This window comes from Onychomys torridus, chromosome 19, assembly GCF_903995425.1.
Source record: "Onychomys torridus chromosome 19, mOncTor1.1, whole genome shotgun sequence".
Lineage (NCBI taxonomy): Eukaryota > Metazoa > Chordata > Mammalia > Rodentia > Cricetidae > Onychomys > Onychomys torridus.
This window is the reverse complement of record NC_050461.1, coordinates 13,748,580-13,768,663: the sequence shown is the minus strand read 5'-3', so window position 1 is coordinate 13,768,663 and position 20,084 is coordinate 13,748,580. Positions and strand designations below refer to the sequence as shown.

The following is a 20,084-nucleotide window of genomic DNA, read 5'->3' as shown; positions in this document are numbered from 1 at the left end:
TAGATAGTATGAAATGCTCTGCCTTTTTTATTTCCACTGTACAAATGAAATGGCATTATTAGGAAAGATTCTAAATGAGGGTGTTTTGTTTTTGAGGAAGGGTCTTACGATGGAGCTCTGGCTGGCCTGGAATTCTGTATGTAGATAGACTGACCAGGCTGGCCTTGAACTCACAGAGATCTACCTGCTTCTGCTTCCCCAGGTACTAGATGTGCACCACTGTAGCTAGAAGTTTCTCCAGTCCTGCCTGGGCCCCGCAGTCCAGGGACTTGCTTATAAAATAATCACTCAGAAGCTTAATACTATTTATAACTGCTTGGCCATTAGCTCAGGCCTACCACTGACTAGTTCTTATATTTAAACTCAGCCTTTTTCTATTAATCTATTAGTTGCCACATATTCTGTGACATTATCTGTGTGGCATTACATGCTGCTCTCTGGATGGTGGGCTGGCATTTCCTCTACCTCTCCTTTCTTCCCACTATCTCTCTTGGATTTTCCCACCTGGCTCCCTCCTTCCCTGTCACAGGCCAATGCAGCTTTATTTATCAACCAATCAGAGCAATACATATTCACAGCATACAGAAAGCCATCCCACAGTTTCTCCTTTTCTGTCTAATCAAAAAGGAAGGTTTTAACTTTAACCCAGTAAAATTACATATAACAAAACAGTTATCAAGAAAGAATTACAATTACAATTTTTAGTCTATTTATATTTGGCAAATTTAAAGTAAATAATCTGTTTATCTTATAGTTGTGAGTCTAAGGTTTTATATATAACTTATCTTTTATAACCAAGGAAAATTATAACTATCTAGTCTTCAATTACATCAAAGACTCTAGAAGGATATAATATTATCTAAGTAAACAGGAAAAGCAACTTCCAAAAATCTAGAATGACAGAGACAGCTGTCTGCCTGGACAGTCATCCAAAGTTTCTCTACAATGTCGGGGCATCTATCTTCAGCCAATAGGTCTAGAGTCTCTCAGTCACGTTTTCCTGTGTCCTATAGAATGTCTGGCAGTTTCCTCTGTGAAGCAGGAACCTGAAGGACCATCTCACCTTGCAAAGTTCACCTTCCTATGAGTCCTGCATGTCCAGCTGACACAACATTTTATCAAACAGTTCAGGCAAGAACAGTTTCTTGCTCAAATGGCTATTTTTGCCAAGAAGAAGATCAACTCCATATGGAGTGTCTTTGACACTCATCTTTCTCTTTGAAGTAAATTGGTGCTGCCAGAAGCAGACGTGTCTCACTGTCCAGGAAGTCTAAGTTCTTAAAACCTTTTAAATGCCATATTCTGTAGGTCTTTGAAGTGTTTGAAGATTACCTACCTAATTGAATTATATCTATGTATACCCAGAAAACTTAACATGACTGTAAGTTTGACTATCATAGAAGACTATTAATCTGTATTTCTTAATTTTCTATTACAGTTTGAATGAGTTACATAAACATAATACCTTAAGCAAGAGTAGAAATATATAAAGTATAACAAAATTAACTAAAATTGTATCAGTAAACTAAAATCTATAGCAATGTAAAATATTTACCCTATATTTCTATATCATATCCCTCTTTCTTTTTTTTAGAAAGATTGACCAAAAACAATTTGTAACCAACAACCTAAACAAAGACAAACATCCATAATCCATTTTTTGGGGAATGTGGGTGTAGTTTTCTAGGCTACTTCCTGCTGATGAAGGGTGCTGTATTCTTATGTGGATCTTCAGCCTACAGTCTTGAGTTTTCTTAATCACTTCTTAACTGTGTGTGTGTGTGTATGGATGTGTGTGGATGTGTGTGGATGTGTGTGTGTGTGGATGTGTATAAAATTTTACTATGTTAAAGTTAAAACTTTCCTTTTTAAACAGAAAAGGGGAAATGTTGTGGGATAATGCTTTTGTACTCTGGTTTAATAAAATGCTGATGAGCCAGTAGATGGGCAGGAAGTATAGGTGGGGTAAGCAGACAAGGGGAATTCTAGCGAGTGGAAGGCTGAGTCAGGAGACGCCAGCAAGCCACCCAAGGAGCAACATATAATGGAATGTATGTAAAGCCATTGAACATGTGGCAATACATAGATTAATAGTTATGAACTAATTTAGGATATAGAGCTAGCTAGCAAAAGGCTTGAGCCATGGCCATGCAGTTATAGTTAGTATAAGCCTCTGTGTATTTACTTGGGGGATGCAAGTGGGAGAGATTTGTCCCAACTGCCAGCAGGCTGGAACACAGGAAAAGTTCCCTCTTTTTGTTTTAAGGGCAGGTATAAGGAATTTAGGGTCTAGCTTTTAGTGTGTAAACCCGTGTTGAAACAGTAACATTTACAGGCTGGTAAAATCAATTCAGCTGTCCTAATATTGTTTGAATGTTTTATCTAAACTGCAGTATTAGTGGTAATTTCTCATTTCTTGCTCAACAGTGCTGTTGTAAAAAAAAGAATCATTTAAGGCTTGGGGATTTAGCTCAGTGGTAGAGCACTTGCCTAGCAAATGCAAGGCCCTGGGTTCGGTCCTCAGCTCCAAGGGAAAAAAAAGTATCCTTTATAGAGCTGAAGAGATGGCTCATCAGTTAAGAACACTGAAGCACCTGCTGAGGACCCAGGGTTCTGTTCCCAGCACCAACAGAGTGGCTTATGCCATCTGTAACTCCAGTTCCGGGGGATCTGACACTTTCTGAATCCACAGGCACCAAGCATGTATGTGGTCTGCTGAATGAAGTACATGCAGGAGACTCTCAGGCACATAAAATAAAAATAAATGCATCATTTTTAAAAAGTATCCCTTACCTTAGAAAAGTTATATATAAAATTATTTTTCTAAGTTTGTTGACAGGCTTTCTCATCATCAACATTTTGTGATAAGCAGTACAACGTTACCCAAAAGTATCTTATTGATGAGAACCAGATCTTGGCATTATTTTGTGTTTTGCTTTAAGACATTGGGATCTAAGACATTTTAACAGACCGGTTACAGCTGTCTAGTCCCAAGGACAAGATTGTTCTTATTTCCTGAAAAATGTCATGAATGTGTCTTAGCATAGCAAAGCTTCCTTTCTACCCTAAATTTCGGGTACCAAAACTCCTCTAGTAGTCACTGAACATAACAGCTCAACTCTAGATTTCTGTGGGGTGCCAAAAAGTCATCCAAGAAGTGAGACTAGCTGAACAAATTAAATGATACCTCAAACCTCAAGAATACATTTTATGTATCTAAATTCACAAAATAAACAACAACAAATCCTTTAAAAATGGGTTTCTCTTTAAAATTGGAGAACTAAAAGTCAGAAAAATTTTCCTCCCCTACAAAGAAATTGAGTCCTCAGAATGTATAAAATCTGCAGGATATATTGGGTTTCTAATAAAATTTGAATGTTACAAAAGTAATTTTTTTTTTTTTTTTTTTTTTTTTTTGAGACAGGGTTTCTCTGTGTAGTTTTGGAGCCTTTCCTGGAACTCACTCTGGAGACCAGGCTGGCCTCGAACTCACAGAGATCCGCCTGCCTCTGCCTCCCGAGTGCTGGGATTAAAGGTGTGCACCTCCCGGCAATTATCTAATTTTTAACAGTTCTTTAAGTGATCAATTTTTTTAAGTTGAATGCATACTCATAAATGTGTTGTCTAATGGGCATCTTTTTCCTTTTAGGTGATATTGGAAATTATTATTATGGTCAGGGTCATCCCATGAAGCCTCATAGAATCCGGATGACTCATAACTTGCTGCTAAATTATGGCTTATACCGAAAAATGGAAATATATGTAAGTACTCTTTTGGCACTGTTTCTTTAAAGTAGCATTTGAAAGCTTCTTATGCTGTCGTGGGAGATGCATTTAGTGAATGAGGAAGTCATAAAGAAGACAGCTCTTTTGGCTTTATTCATCAGAGAAAGGCCAAGTTATAGGAGTGATAGTCTCTTCCCCCTTTACTCATTTTCAGCCATCACCTCTCCCCACCCTGCTCTTAGGCTGTCTTTCTGGAAAATAGCTTTGCCCAACCTACCAAATATTTTTGTGACAGTACTGTGGAATTGGCCTGTGTTGCTAAAAAGAATTGACTTGGGGTTGGTGAGATAATTTTATAAAGGCACCAAGCCTGATTACCAGAGTTCAATCCCCAGAGCTCTCACAGTGGAAGGAGAGACCTAATTCCCCTACATTGTCTCTAGATACCAGATGGGTGCAGTGACACACACCTCCAGAAATAAGTAAATACAACGTAATTTTAAAAGGAAAAGAAAATAATTGACTGGGACTATTGCAAGGGGTTTGTAGAAAATTTAATCTTGCATTTATTTGGTTATCATATATGAAATACTGTTGATGGTAGCCAGGTAGATAAAAAATAGTGTAAGATACACAGCCACCTTATGAGTTTGCATAATAAGGGCAAGAGTGTATATAAAAGTTTAAGATAGGATGATACTTAATACCTCGAGGAGAAGAGGGTTTGAAACAGTTAACAATCTTAAACAGTGTTATAGAAATCATTTCTGTTAGATACAGATATTTTAGAGATGTGGGAAACCCTGTGGAAGAAGTATGTCATCAGTGAAATTGAGCTCTTCAGAACGGACATTAGAATAAATGAAAGGCCAAGGTAGATGCTAAGCAATAAAGGTGTGATGGAAAAGAACAAGAGTCTGAACATGTGACCTATTTCTACTAAACAAGAGTGACATTAACTTTTTCTGGACAACAAATATATGAGTTTGGATTAACTTTATAATTTATGTTACTCAGGTGGACCTAGTTCATTACAAGAGACTGATCATGGAAACTTAAGCCTCTCACTTGAGAATTCTATTTTAACAACTAATAATTCCAGCATTTTGGTGGGTTTTTTTCCTTTTCAGAGGCCGCATAAAGCCACTGCAGAAGAAATGACAAAATACCACAGTGATGAATATATCAAATTTCTACGATCAATAAGACCAGATAACATGTCTGAGTACAGTAAGCAGATGCAGAGATGTACGTTGTAAATGACATATTTTAATTGTGGTGAATGTAAATGAATCTTTTTGTGTTGTTGTGTTTTTTCAGATAGTTTCTCTGTGTAGCCTTGGCTGTCCTTGAACTCACAGAGATCCGCTTGCCTCTTCTTCCTGATTGCTTATTCTGGCTTAGAATAAATCTTTTCAGGAGCTTAGGTATAGAGCTACCTGAGTAAGTTTAAAGTAGGAATAGTATTAATTATATATGTTAATTATAGTATTAATATAATTATTAATTCAAAAGGTCATTGGACCAATATTAATGTTACTTTAGAAAACCAATTAGAATGTCAGTTTGGTCTTTCTCTTTTTATTTTGCTCCCATAACTTTGGGATTGGTCAGGAAGTCACATTGTTTTACAAAACAAAACAAAACAAAAACAAAAACAAACTTCATTCTGTCGTTGTTTTTTGCTTTAAGGTTTGTGCATTATATAGGTTAAAGATTTTTGTTAATAGGGAAATTTAATTGAAGAAATACTGCAGAATATCCTAAAACACTGGGAATGCTATCTTTTGAAGCTTAATACTGGAGTCAATTTCCTCAGAGAGAGATAGGCTTTTTATGATGTATTTCCAGGATGATTATATTTTAGAGTTAGTGTAGTTCATAAGAGTTTCCTAAGTTCATAGAACTTAATATATTTCTCTGTGACTAGCTCATTTGATAATGCAAGGCTGTGATAGGACAGATACTACTTATCTACAGGTTTTTGTGATTGTTTTCATTTGGGAATTACCCAGTTATGGATAGCCCTTGAGTATATGACAGGAAATTTTAAAGCCTATATACTGCTGATTTTTATTAAATCATATTTGAACAACAAAGAGTGACTTCTTTCTAGTACCTATAATTTGTAGGTCTGTGAAACAGTTGTGCCCTTCCTAAAGGGGCTGTAATTTGGAGTATGAAGAGTGACTAAGAATGGGTGATACACAGCTTCTATAATGTTTTCTTTCAGCACGAGCAACCAAGCATGTCTTGATAGTGTGGCATGTCTATTTATGAGTTCTTGTCTTGTCTTAAGTACCCATTCTTCTGTATCTTTGTTCCATGAAACCCTTTAATTCTTAGCATCTTCTAAAGTCAATGTTAACCGTGGGGGGGGGGGGAGATCTGTTAATATTTTGTTGTTGTTTTCATTTGGTTTTTGAGACAGGGTTTCTCTGTGTAACAGCCCCAGCTGGCCTGGAACTCACTCTATAGACCAGGCTGGCCTGGAACTCACTGAGATCTACCTGTCTCTGCCTCCCAAGTGCTGGGACTAAAGGCGTATGCCACCACCACTGCTTGACCCTGTTAATATTTTTTTTTACTAAAATACACTTCGAAGGATATTGCGTGTTCTAAGGTGTTCTAAAGATGAATTAGAAAGGAGTTGGAGCTACTTAGTTTTTAAAATTATGCCTAATTTGCTGTCATTAAAGGAGAAAACCAGATTTATGCCTGTTATACTTTATTATAGGCTTTTGATTTTGTTGTTGTTGGTTGGGGAGAGGTACTTCACAAGTATCCTGATAAGATTTGGTAATGCCATTTCACAGATAACAATTTAATTATCTTGACTAAAATATGAGCCATATTTTAAAATTACAAATTTGATATTAGTACCATAAAGGGTATGTTCTGTGATTTCTTGAAACAAAAATGTTTATGATAGTTTTAAGAATAGCTTTCAGTCATTTGCATAATGGGTTGACGTGTGTGCACTTGTCTCCACAGTTAACGTTGGAGAGGACTGTCCAGTATTTGATGGACTCTTCGAGTTCTGTCAGCTCTCAACCGGGGGCTCAGTCGGTGAGTGTCCTGAGTCACTGAGGAAGGCCTGTGGTGTCTTTGTCCTTTTTGTCTAAAGCGGATGGTTTAATGGTGGTGAGATTTTCTTTTGTTTGTTTTATTTTGCTTTTGCTACACTGTGTCACTCAGGAGGCCTCAAACTCAGAGTCCACATGGGGCTGCCTCCTGAATGCTGAGGTTACAGATGTGTCTATCATGCCAGCTTAATGGTGGTAGATTTGTTGTTTTGTTTTGTTTTTAAGACAGTCTCACTCAGTAACCCTGGCAGGCCTATAGCTCACTATAGTGCCCAGGCTGGCCTTGAATTTGTGGAAATCTTCCTGCCTTAGTCTCTCGTGCACTGAGATTACAGGCATGTTAGACTGCTTCCATTAGCGTAATAAAACCAAGACAACTTTAAAAAGAATGGTTTATTTTGGTTCACAGTTTGGGGGCTTAAACCATGACTGGCCCTGTTGCTTTGGGACTGTGGTAGCACACAATGGGGTATACATTTGGGGGACTAGCCCACTTACCTCAAGGCTGCTGAATGGGGACACCTTTTCAAGGTCAGGCCTCCAGTAAACTAAAATCAGACCTCAACTCTCCATCACTTCCAGTGGTACCACAGTGGTGACTCTAAATATTTCACGAGGTTCTAGGGTGTAGTTCAAATTTTCTTTGGGCCGCCACACAACTCCCAAATAAAGACATGGAGACTTATTAATTATTAATGCTTGGTCTTAACTCAGGCTTGTCTCACTAGCTCTTTTAATTTAACCTGTTTGTATTCATTTATGCTTTGCCTCGGGGCTTTTTACCCTTCTTTCATTCTGTGTGTCCTATTTTACAGCCCCCTCTGTGTCTGGCTGACTGGCCCCAGACTAGGCTGTCATCTCCTCTTTTTCTCCCTCAACCCTAACTTCCTCCTCCTCCTTAGCTCTCCCTGCCCTGCCCAGAAGTCCTGCCTCTACCTCCTCTTGCTATTGGCCATTCAGCTTTTTATTAGAACAATCAGGTGCCTTAGGCAGGCAAGGGAAAACAGCAACACATCTTTACATAGTTAAACAAATATTCCACGCATATTCTGCAACATTAGGGAGGCATTTTAGGTTCAAACTAGCAAGTGTAATTGTCTTTAAAACAATTTTTAGCCAGGCAGGGTGGCGCAAGCCTGTAATCCCAGCACTCAAGAGGCAGTGGCAGGTGGATCTCTGTGAGTTCGAGGCCAGCCTGGTCTACAGAGCTAGTCCAGGATAGGCTCCAAAGCTACAAAGAAACCCTGTCCTGAAAAACAAAATAAATAAATAAATAAAACTCCAGTGTTTAACAGTCAAGACTTTAAAACTTCAGTTTAACAATCAAGAAAACAGTTTTTAAGTTGTATTTACTTAGAGACATTTTTCTGTCCTTTTTAACTACAACTTTCCATGTATACTGCCATTTAATTAGGTAAACTGTAGGAAAATATTTATCTAGGGAAAACTTAGGGTCCTAAATTATAAATAATCCTTAGCTTTTCAATGTCAAAACATTTTTTGCTTACACATGGCATATTTGATAGGGCTTCACTTAAAGGGATTTTTAATTTTAAATGTTTCATAAGTACCATCACGTGTTTCTACCTCTTAGCTGGGGCTGTGAAGTTGAACCGGCAGCAAACTGACATGGCTGTCAACTGGGCTGGAGGACTGCATCACGCCAAAAAGTCAGAAGCGTCGGGGTTCTGCTATGTTAATGATATTGTACTTGCCATCCTCGAATTACTAAAGTGAGTTCATTCAATCTCAACTTTCCCCGTGATCAAATCTCTTAATTGAAATAAAGAATGATTTTCAAGAATATCAGGTAAATCATAATAAATTGATGCTGAATCTTGTATGGACTCATTACAAGCCAATGCAGGGGTGAGAAGGCAGTCCACTGCCCTGGCTAGAGGAAGCAATGAGCACAGATGTCTAAAACTATCACTAAATGGCCTTTTAAAAATTGTTAGATGTAGTTTGTGAATTTAGGTTTGTATTCGTTTTAGCTAATAAAAATGATTGCTAGGACCCTGGAAGTGTGAATGCTGACAATAACTTGAAGACAAAACCTTGAAACCTGTGCTAAAGGACATGTGTCTACCCATTTAGTGAGCCGAGCTGACCCCAGCTCCCTCGTCCACTAAGGCTTTTCTTCTCTCCTAGACACACAGTTAGGCCTGATTGCTGGAGGAGTTTTGGGATTTATCCTTAACTGCTAGTGCTAGGAATTTGGAGATTTGTAAAGCTAGATTATCTTTCACTGTTAGCTGTAATATTTTAGTAGATTGTATATGAGTGAGATTTTACTGAGTTTGTGTTTTATGAGCTTTGAAAATGTTTTTGTTCCACATGCACTTTCCAACAGTTAAAACTTGATGTTGACACTTTAAATAAAGAGCAGCTACGTAAGCGTTGACCGTGAAACATGTCTCGGACTTACCTGGAACCAACAAATACCTGAAATCATTTTTAGTTGACTTGAAGTTTTTTCCACTCTCTTCAACTCTGAGCAATTTGCTGCTCTTTTTCTTTTCAAAGTTCAGAGTCTCGAGCAAGCTCTCTTTGTGCATTCCTTGACCTGGTACAGTTGAACATGATTTAATTGATTGGTTTGGTAAGCAGCTTTCCTTGCTCATCTTAACACATTGGCCACTTAAAAACCTTGAACATGTTTCGTTATTTTTTTAACTTTGTGAAGAAATTTTGTTAGGATAGACTACTGTTTACAATTTTCATAGATTTTCTTAGTGTTGTTTTTCTGTGCCTTGAGAACATACGTAATGGGTGCCTGGTTTATTTGATGTCAGCTTAAATTGTATATTAGCACAGCCATGGCATCTTTGGAGAATAAATAAAATATTTTAAATCAGCTGCAGTGACAAGACAATCATTTTACTACTTTAAACAGTGAATTTTAAAAAATTATGATTTATTTTTATTTTATGTCTGAGGGCCTGTATGACAGTGCCCTCAGAGGCCAGAAGAGGCCAATAGATCCCCAGGAACTGTAGACAGTTGTGAGCTGCCATGTGGTTGCTGAGAACTGAACCTGGATCCTGGAAGAGCAGCCAGTGCTCTCAACCAGTGAGCCATCTGCAGTCCCACCTTTCTTGGTTTTGTTTTTTTAGAGACAGAGTTTCTCTGTGTAGCGCTGCTGCTGTTCTAGACCTCACTCTGTAGACCAGGCTGGCCTCGAACTCACAGAGATCCACCTGCCTCTGCCTCCTGAGTGCGCCACCATGCCCAGCAATGCTGAATTTTCTAATATAGCGATTGTTATATATAATCTTTGGGTGTGAATATATAGAAATGTATGCTTGTCTTTAAAATGTATAGAAGAGGGTAGGCCTCAGAGAGTTCAAGATTTTCTTGGTTGCCCAAAGGCCTGGAAGCTCATGTTCCTGAATCCCGGTTTAACTTCTGCTTTCCTTTCAGGTATCATCAGAGAGTCTTGTATATTGACATAGACATCCATCATGGTGATGGTGTTGAAGAAGCTTTTTATACAACAGATCGTGTGATGACAGTTTCGTTCCATAAGTATGGGGAGTACTTTCCTGGAACAGGAGACTTGAGGGTAAGACCAAATCTGTCAGAAGATGAGATGAACTTGGAGGTTGATAGTTTCTGGGGGAGCCATGTTGTCTTGTTTTGTGTTGTGTTGATATTGTTTGTTCATTTATGGTAGGACCTAGGCATCTGGAATTAGGTTGTAGGCTGTGTGTGTTTCTTGGTACAGATATGTGGTCTTGCCTTAGTTTGGTTGTTCATTTTGTTTACTTGTAATGGGACCCTGACATCTGGGGTTTCTTGGTGTAGCTATATGTCCTTGCCTTCTTCACTGTGTGATTTGTCAGGTTGTGGGCCAGCTGAATGGTGCTTGGTGTTTAGTTTTGACCATTCTGTTTATGTAGGAATGGGGAGTAGGAAATGGTTTCAAGTCAGCTAGGCATAAGTGCCAATCTGAAGAAGTTCAGTAGTCTCTCCAGGTTCTGCAGTTTGTCCTTGGGTAGCAGGGATGGCTGTCACAGTGGGAATAGGCAGTGCTCTGTAGGAGTGGGGCGCAGGATATCACACTGTCTTCAGTAGTGATGGATTAGTGGAGACAAGACAGGGTCTTTATCCCAGATCAAGGGCATGGAGGACCACATGGTCCCAGGGTGTCTTGGTAAGTGGTATGGGGTAATGATTTTGGAGTCCCTACCAGGGGTTGTGGTTCCAGAGTGGTGCAGTGGGTGTGGTGGCTGCAAGACAGTTGGAGGTGCTGGCTCTGGAGATCCCTACCTGTGGTTCTGGGTCTACCTTTACTGAGTAATCAGATTGAGATTTGTCAGAACTTTTTATTTTTATTTTGTGTGTCCGGGGGGGCATGAGGATACCATGCAAGAGTCAGTTCTCTCCTGCCATGTGGGTGGGTCCCAGGGATCAAACTCAGGGCATCTAACTCATTGAGTTTTACCTGCTCAGCCCTCTCACCAGCCCAAGCTACAGGACTTGTGTTTTATTTGTATTAACTGTATGCTGCTGTTAAGTTTCTTCTCTAAAACTTGTCTTAGCGCTCAGGAAGTACTTCTACAAATACTGGAACATGTACTTGTTTATTTTCTTATTATTTCCTTTTTCAAAACTGCGTGTTACTTGGTCTTCTAATCATTTCAAAATATGTCAAGCTTTTTTGTTCATGTCTCTTAAGATCGATTTTTGTGTTGCAGGATATTGGTGCTGGAAAAGGAAAATACTACGCTGTCAATTTTCCCATGAGAGATGGTATAGATGATGAGTCATATGGACAGATTTTTAAGCCTGTACGTACTGCTTTCAGAAATTAAGTGGGGTTGTAAAATCCCACTAAATACTAATGTGTCTTATTCTGTGACTAGATCATCTCAAAAGTGATGGAGATGTACCAGCCGAGTGCTGTGGTGCTGCAGTGTGGTGCAGACTCACTGTCTGGGGACAGGCTTGGCTGCTTCAATCTCACTGTCAAAGGTAAGCACCACTTCCCAGGGAAGTTCTCATTGCTGCATGCTGGAGAGAGATTCTTAAGAACACGTGCTCCTTTTGCAGAGGACCTGGGTTCAACGCCAGCTCCCACATGGTGGCTTATAACCAAATGTAATTCTGGTTCCAGGGGATCCAGTACCCTCTTCCTATTTCCACAGGCACCAGGCATTGCACATGGTGGACAGCATACACATTTAAAAAAAAGTATTTTGAGAAAAAAAGTTAAATTCTCATTGCCATCTATTGTTGATTAACTTGATGCCAAACTTTGTCCTTGTATTTTCAATGGAATCGCTTTTCAGCCTTTTGGCTAAGATCAAGTGTAGTATTTTCAATGGATTTTTATCTTTTTTTCCTTTTTTTTTTTTTTTGTTATTGTTGTTTTTGTTTTGTTTGGTGTGTGGCTGACTAGCTAGTTAATCTTGTTGCCCAGCAAGTCCATATTTATGTTTATACATTTGTCCATGACTACTTTGTTGCCATATTAGCTGGGACAGGAGTTGTGTGTTCTTACCAGTTTTTCCAGAAACCCTGTGCTTTGTGGTCTGATTGAATTGTGTGTTTGCTGTTACAGAGGTGAGGATTGGTTCTGCTCTGCATGCACCCTTCTCACTTCGGTTCTGAGGTGTGAGGATCTGGGCTGTGGTGGTCACTGCTCAACAGCAGCAGCAGCCTTCTCTAGCTTAGTCCTCTTCCCCACTGGCACAAGTCAGTCACTCTTGCTGAGTTTTTGTTCACTTACTTTTCTCTTTGCTCATTACTAAACTGAATTTCTAAATATAGTCTGCTCAGCTGTATCAGCGCTGTCACCGACCAAAGAATGGTCCTCTGATCTCCCCTTGGGACTAAGTGTCCTCATGGATCTAGTGGGACGTGGAGCTCTCTGCTTCTGTTTTGTTACCTCTTCCTGACCAATGTGCCCTCCATTTCCTCTTGGTTGTTATGTCACATTATGATGGAACACTTTATATTTTGTGTTTGTTTTTCAAGTCAGGGTTTCTTTGTAGACCTGGCTGTCCTGGAACTCTTTTTGTAGACCTTGAACTCAGAGAGTCCCCCCAACTCTACCTCCGAAGTGCTGGGATTGAAATCATGAGCCACCACTGCCTGGCTTAGAATAAATCTTTAAAAAAAAAAAAAATAAGGCCTCATAGTAAAGTTAATGCTTGGATCTGAAATGGCTTGTTGTGCACATGGCATGTGTTGCTGTAGAGTCTTTCTTTGCATGTGAACCTTGAGGTAGCAAGTAGCTTTGGATGAAGGCAATTTGCTTTGAATTCTCTTATTAGATGTAAAGAATTCTAAAATAGAACTTTTAAAATAACTAATATAGACATTAACAACAACTTAATGATTGCACTCTGCAGACCAGCCTTAGGCCCGTGGTATAGTCTGTTACTCTACTTTGTATTAAGCTGGTCACACATAATTAGTTCCCCACTTTCTTGGTAGGTCGGCATTCAATTAACAGCACTGCCATGTTGTTGCCTCTGAAGTGTTAATAGCCACCCAGTGTCGAAGCAAATGAGTGCCTGAAGTGACCAGTCTAACATGCTATTCTTTCTTGGTGCTAGGTACTTACACTCTCTCTGCCAGTGAGAAATAACCACAATTCTAGTGTATACTGTTAGTGTTTTCCGACATGACTGAAGATTTCATTGTTCGTATTTACAGTAGTAGCTTTCATTATAAACTGCTTTTGACCTGTATAGTACATCCATATTGTGTTTCAGCAGGTAGAAGTTCATTTGTGTAAAGCACATAAGGATATTTATAATTCCATTTTCAGATTTATGATACACTTTTCTGAGACTGGCTCGACCACATTCTCTCAGGCCTCATGAAGTCAGTCAGCCACCTGAGCACCAGCTTACCCCACCTTGATTGAGTTCTTCCTGCTCTTTTCCATGTCTCCTCTTAGGGGTTCTAGCCTTTATTTTATAAAATCCCTTCAGAGTCGCTTGGCCTGGGCTGGGTGGTAGGAAGGGACGCTGGTTGTTACCTGCTCTTTCCTGTCTTCTGCAGACACTTCTGTCCTTACAAATGTCCACATGGTTCTGTCTGAATGACAATTACATGCAGAAAATAGATAATTAAACATTAAAAATAAACTTCTTTTAGGTAATGGGTGTTTTTTCCTTTCTGCCATTTTAATTTTTTCCAAATATTTTAAACTTTGTTATAGAAAAAGTTGCAAAAACAAACCATCACACACTGAAATTAACCAGACCCAAAGAATACAACTCACTGATGTCTATGCTTAGAGTGGCCACCATCACAGTACCAGGCAAAAGTCACTCAAAGGGATTTTTTTTTTTTTAATTAAGGCTGAAACCAATAAAGAGTGGAAAAGAAGCATGAACTTCTCTTGTCATCACTGAGGAGTTGTCTTTCTGTAATGATTGAATTATGTGCCTGAATGATAATGGCCCCAGAAGTTACTAGTAACTCATAACTTGTTCCTATGTTAGGTTTGTGATCTTAGGTCAGGTTAGTTAAGAAAATGATCCATAATACCAGCACCTAACGAGAGTCTGTAATCACATAATTAAGCCACACATGTCTATGTGGGAGATAGAAACAAGTTAAGATTTGTATAATGCTTCATTGCTCAGATTTTTCTTCTCCCCCTTATGTGATCTCACGTGAATGTTTTCTATGTTAATAAAATATGTGTGTGCATATTTTATATGTATTTGTTGCATAGAGTCCCGTCATCATCCCCCTGCGAGGTGGGGTGGCCTGGAGACAAAGTCATGCTATATTCTCAGACTGGCCTCCAAATTCTGATCCACCTACCTCAGCCTCCAGAGATGTTATTACTGACATGTGGCACTGTGCCTGGCTGTCAAGAGACCTTATTTGGATTGAGTAAAATTTTGTTTGGATCATTTTTAAGGTCCTTTTTTAAGTTGCTACAAAATATATATTTTGTTGTTATATAAATCTTCTTTGCCTTAGGTCATGCTAAATGTGTAGAAGTAGTAAAAACTTTTAACTTGCCATTGCTGATGCTGGGCGGAGGTGGCTACACAATCCGCAATGTTGCTCGATGTTGGACGTATGAGACTGCAGTTGCCCTTGATTGTGAAATTCCTAATGGTAAGTGTTGAAGTTGTGTCTACTAGAACATCCGATACGTAGAGATAGATGAGTGGGAGAGTACAGCCTTGCCCCTGGAATGTGCAATCTCATCTATGAGTGAATGGTTAGATTGCAAATCCGTGAGAGAGCACATCCCCTCTGTGTTCATTTCCAAGCTTTCCTTTGGGACTAGTTCTCTGTCTGGATCTGGATTGTGTTTGTTAGCTTCTATGGAAACTAAGCTCTCGGTGTGTGACTTGTTTCTCCTTGTTTTTAATAGAGTTGCCATATAATGATTACTTTGAGTATTTTGGACCAGACTTCAAACTGCATATTAGTCCTTCAAACATGACAAACCAGAACACTCCAGAATATATGGAAAAGATAAAGTAAGAAAACATTTCTAGTTCATGAAAGTTTAGGAGGCTATAGAAGGTCAAGCAGAGGGTATCATTTTAGCTGTGTGCATCATATATTTCCTTTGTTTCAAATGCATTTTTAAATTGCCAAGGGCACTAAATTTTATCCTCTTTGGCTTTCCATTAAAGTGGGTGCTTTGTTTGCATTATCTGAAACATTTTGTTCAAGCTCTGTCTCCACAGAATGTATGGGTGTGTCCTCTCTTCCATAGACCAGTTGTATGATAGTGGACAAGTGCGCTTATTACCTCATTGTTAAATGGGGGATGAATTGGTACCTACCTCTAGAGCTGTGGGTTCAGTTAGTTAGTATGTGCAAAGAATTGATGTTTAAATATTGTTCGTTCAAAAAGATGATGGTTTTTTGTTTAATGTTTCTGCCTGTTTATAACAGGAACTTTACATAAAGTGGTTTCGTCTAACAAATTGTGTCATTTAGACAGCGTTTATTTGAAAATCTTCGAATGTTACCACATGCACCTGGTGTTCAAATGCAAGCGATTCCAGAAGATGCTGTTCATGAAGACAGTGGGGATGAGGATGGAGAGGACCCAGACAAGAGAATTTCTAGTAAGAAAGCCCTTGATAATGTATTTTTGCATGTTTCTGGCTCATCAAAGTAAGACTTAAAACTGAAAGTACATAGGTGTGTTTCACTAGGACATGTTGTGATTGTCCTTTTCTTCTCGATTTTAATTGCAAGTATTTATGTAATTAAAAAAATAACATGTATACATGTTAATATTACTAGTTTTATTTTGTATGACTACACAGATATGGCTGTGACCAGAACTTAGGTACTTGGTATATTTAGAAAGTACTCCATTTGCTCAGTGTGCTGAGTTGAATGTGGTCGCTGTTTTTGTATATGTAGAGATATATGTAATGATTGTCGAACCTGTGGCCACTGTCAAATCTATTAAAATCTTTTGTGTGTGTCAGTTCGCGCCTCAGACAAGCGGATAGCTTGCGATGAAGAGTTCTCCGATTCCGAGGATGAAGGCGAAGGAGGTCGAAGAAACGTTGCTGATCATAAAAAGGGAGCAAAGAAAGCTAGGATCGAAGAAGACAAGAAGGAGGCAGAGGACAAAAAGACAGGTCAGTTTACGGTTTGGTGAATAGTTATTGTCACTGTCGCTGCTTCAGAGTTCCACTGTAGCCAGGAGGTGGTGGCACACACCTTTAATCCCAGTACTCGGAGGCAGAGGCAGGCAGATCTCTGTGAGTTCAAGGCTACCTCTAAAGCTTGTTGTTTGTTTAATGCTTTCAGAATTTTTTAAAAGCTTTTTCAAGTGTGTGTGCTCACATTTTCTTTGTGATAGAGAAACTTTATCCCACGTCACAGAATGGGGTGAAGGGAAGGATAGGGGAGTTGCAAACATTGGTCCTCTGAGTAGAACTGCATCTTATTGTTTGTAGCTCAGGGTAGGACTGACCTCACAGTGATCCCCCTGCCTCATCCTATATGTTGGCATTAGAGGTATATGCCAGTACACCTGGTTGAAAGCAAAAATTCTAAGACAATTTTCAACTGTTTAAAGTTGACTTAATGAAGCAAAAGTTAAGCTTCATTATCCTTTGAAAAGTTGCTTTAAACATGAAGACTTAAGCTGCAGGACAGGCGCAAAGTTACACAGAGAAACCCTGTCTCGAAAAACAAACAAAAAGCCGTGTTTTTCCGGGCGGTGGTGGTGCACACCTTTAATCCCAGCACTCAGGAGGCAGAGGCAGGCAGATTTCTGTGAGTTCAAGGCCAGCCTGGGCTACAGAGTGAGTTCCAGGAAAGGAGCAAAGCTACACAGAGAAACCCTATCTACAAAAACAAAAACAAAACACAACAAAAAATGAAGACTCTTCAGGAACTAAAGAAGATGAAGCAGGGTAGATAGAAAGGGGCTTAGGAACTGGGCTGCCAAGGTAGTTTCTGATGGTTTTTGTTTGTTTGTTTTGTTTTGCACCTTTCCTGGAACTCACGATGTAGCCCAGGCTGGCCTCGAACTCACAGAGATCTGCCTGGCTCTGCCTCCCGAGTGCTGGGATTAAAGGTGTGCGCCACCACCGCCCGGCTGGTTTCTGATATTTTAATGTGCCTCAGAAGGTTTTCTCTAGCAAGCTGATATAACACCTCCTTTAAAGGGTCTGACATCTCTGGTCGCCATGCTGAACTGTACAGGGGTAAGGGACAGGAAGTAGCCTCTTGAACGTTTGTTTCCTCATACTAATAGTGATAATGAATACAGGTTTTAGTTGAACCATAATCATCTGAGACGGCCTCACCTTGTGGCCCTGGCTGGTCTGGGTCCTTACTATGCTAACCTCAAACCCAAGATGGTTTCCTTCCTCAGATTGCTGGGTGCTGGGATTACAGAAATGTGTCAACCATGTCCAACTCAGTTTGTTTTCATTTTAAATATCTTCTGCATTTTCTCTTTCTTCCAAATATGAACATGATTAGAAGAAATTGGGAAAAAAAATTGTCTCTTACTATTTTACACAAAATTAATGCTATTTTAAATAAAGACAAAGAATCTATGGGCCAAAACCTAGAATAAGAACTGCCACCACCCCTCTGGCACTATGAGTAAAAGTTTAGCCAAAATTAACCACAAACTAAGATGTGGGAAAGTTCTCATTTTCAGTGCATACATTTGTATGAAAGGTGACATCAGTGTCCTGCAGTGTGATAGTGAGAATACCGATGTTCCTGGGCCTTGTCCTTAGGGCCTTGCTTCCTGACTTTGTTTTACATAGAGAAAACACTCGGCACATCTGGGACAGTTACTTTATTACTGCATTTTAACTCAGGAACTTCAGTTTAGTGGTAGTTAAAAACTAAAGGTCAGAACAATGGGATATAGGTTTTGTGGACCAGCAGGACGCATGGCTCAGCAGGTAAAGATGTTTGCTGCCAAGCCTGAGGATGTGATCCCCAGGATCTACTGACTTTTGCAGCTGTCTTCTGACCCCTGTGGATGCCGTGACCCTCTAAATAAATAGATGTTTGGAAACAGTGAGTTCGCTTCTGCTTGCTTTTAAGGATCAGGTCTGCCTTACAGCAGCACATTCATCTTCAGCTCCCGTTGACCACTGCCTCCTCACCTCACTCCTCTTAAGTTTGTCTCCAGAAGATACTCTTCACACTTCCCCTTCCGTCCTGACAGCTCTCCTGACCTGTGCCCTGCTGTGTCCTCTGAAGTTCTTCACAGTACCTGTCACTCTGTGATGCTTCAGAACTGAAAGCTGAAGAGGGTGTAAGCACATCCGTCATCACGTTGACAGTAGGCCCCTGCATCGCTAAGATGCTAAGGGCACTTTCTAGTGACAGACTTCGGGAGTAGTGAGCTCAAATCTTTTCACTCTGTTTTTAGATGTTAAGGAAGAAGACAAATCCAAGGACGGTAGTGGGGAAAAGACAGATACCAAAGGGTGAGTGATGCTTCCTCTAGAGACTGTAACATCATGCATGTGTTTGGGAGAGCCACATATACTTGAAATCCTGGGCCAGCCCCGAGAACATCATACTGTAAGAGATCTGTCTTCTGAGTGGGGTTCATGTGTCCTACATTATTGCCCTCATCCTTTATGTTTGCAGTCATGGTTTGCATAACGCTCAAATTCCTATGCTTGGAACATTTTGGTGTTGGGAGATGGCTGGGTTAAGTGAAGCCTGTTTGAGAATTTTATTGTCAGAGTGCATATGTGGCTAAGTGTGGAGGCTTGAGACTGAAGCTGGGGGATTACCATGAATTTAAATCCAGACTGAGCTACATAGTGAATTTTCAAGTGTCAGTCTAAGCTAAAGAGTGAGAGTCTGTGTCAAAAGCAAGTGTGCGTGCTTTGTCACACACAGTTGTACGCTAATTTTTAAGGATGACTTGGAATGCTTAGGTGTAAAACCATCAGAGATTAAGACATTAAGTCTTTCATTGCACAGAAACAACACTGAATTACTTGGCTTGAGTCTACAAGTCTTGATCTGCAGCTGGTCAGTGGTCTTAAACCAAGACTGATATTTTTAATATTTCACATTACCTCTTTCAACAGAGCCAAATCAGAACAACTCAGCAACCCTTGAATTTGACTCCCTACTTCAGGATCCTCTGGAAAAGTGGAACGAGACTGGGATGAGAAACCTTGTCTGTCTGAGGACTCCTGGCTTCATTTTATACTGTTTTGGCATGGACTGTATTTATTTTCAAAATGGCTTGTTTTTGTTTTTCTTGGCAGGTTTTATTGTGAGTTTTTCTAATTATGAAGCAAAATTTCTTTTTTTTTCCACCATGCTTTATGTGATTTATTTAAATTGATGTGTTATTATGTCAAAAACCGGATCTATTAAAAAAAAAAGCAATTGGCCTTTCTGAGCTGATTTTTTCCATCTTTTGTAATTATCTTTATTAAAAAATTGTACTTGGATCGCCTTCTGTCTGTTCATTGCGAAGACTTGTTTTCGAGCCAGTGACTTGATGGTGTTTTTAGGACGGGAATACACCAAAGGTCATTTCAGCTCAAGGGGCCGCCACTGCGTCTTTCAGGTGCTCACTGGCTCACTCTAACAGGCGTTTCTTACTGCTATAGAAGTAACACTGGTTCACTGTATAGCTCAGCCAGTACTGTGAAGACTGCCGTTGCATAAATTATCTCCAAAATTCATAAGCTATGCAGCTGAGATGAAGGAATCATTTTGAACTGAACCAAAGACTCAAAAATTAGAAATGGATGTTGTAAATTGAAAGAGAATCCTGTAATTGAAATGGGCAATTGCCTGTGTCTCTGC

General features: G+C 39.6%; 1 protein-coding gene across 1 annotated transcript in view; it reads left to right on the top strand.

Annotated features, from left to right (window-relative positions):
• The window catches only part of Hdac2 (histone deacetylase 2), a 30,783-nt gene extending 11,112 nt beyond the window's left edge, over window positions 1–19,671 (top strand). The window contains exons 2-14 of the mRNA XM_036169028.1: window positions 3,650–3,762; window positions 4,857–4,974; window positions 6,721–6,795; window positions 8,407–8,545; window positions 10,236–10,377; window positions 11,513–11,605; window positions 11,681–11,789; window positions 14,766–14,906; window positions 15,169–15,277; window positions 15,747–15,877; window positions 16,250–16,405; window positions 18,676–18,733; window positions 19,352–19,671. Coding sequence (XP_036024921.1) covers window positions 3,650–3,762; window positions 4,857–4,974; window positions 6,721–6,795; window positions 8,407–8,545; window positions 10,236–10,377; window positions 11,513–11,605; window positions 11,681–11,789; window positions 14,766–14,906; window positions 15,169–15,277; window positions 15,747–15,877; window positions 16,250–16,405; window positions 18,676–18,733; window positions 19,352–19,382 — 1,415 coding nt within the window. The 3' untranslated portion in view covers window positions 19,383–19,671. The remainder of the gene's footprint in view (window positions 1–3,649; window positions 3,763–4,856; window positions 4,975–6,720; window positions 6,796–8,406; window positions 8,546–10,235; window positions 10,378–11,512; window positions 11,606–11,680; window positions 11,790–14,765; window positions 14,907–15,168; window positions 15,278–15,746; window positions 15,878–16,249; window positions 16,406–18,675; window positions 18,734–19,351) is intronic.
• The last annotated feature ends 413 nt before the right edge of the window (window positions 19,672–20,084 follow it).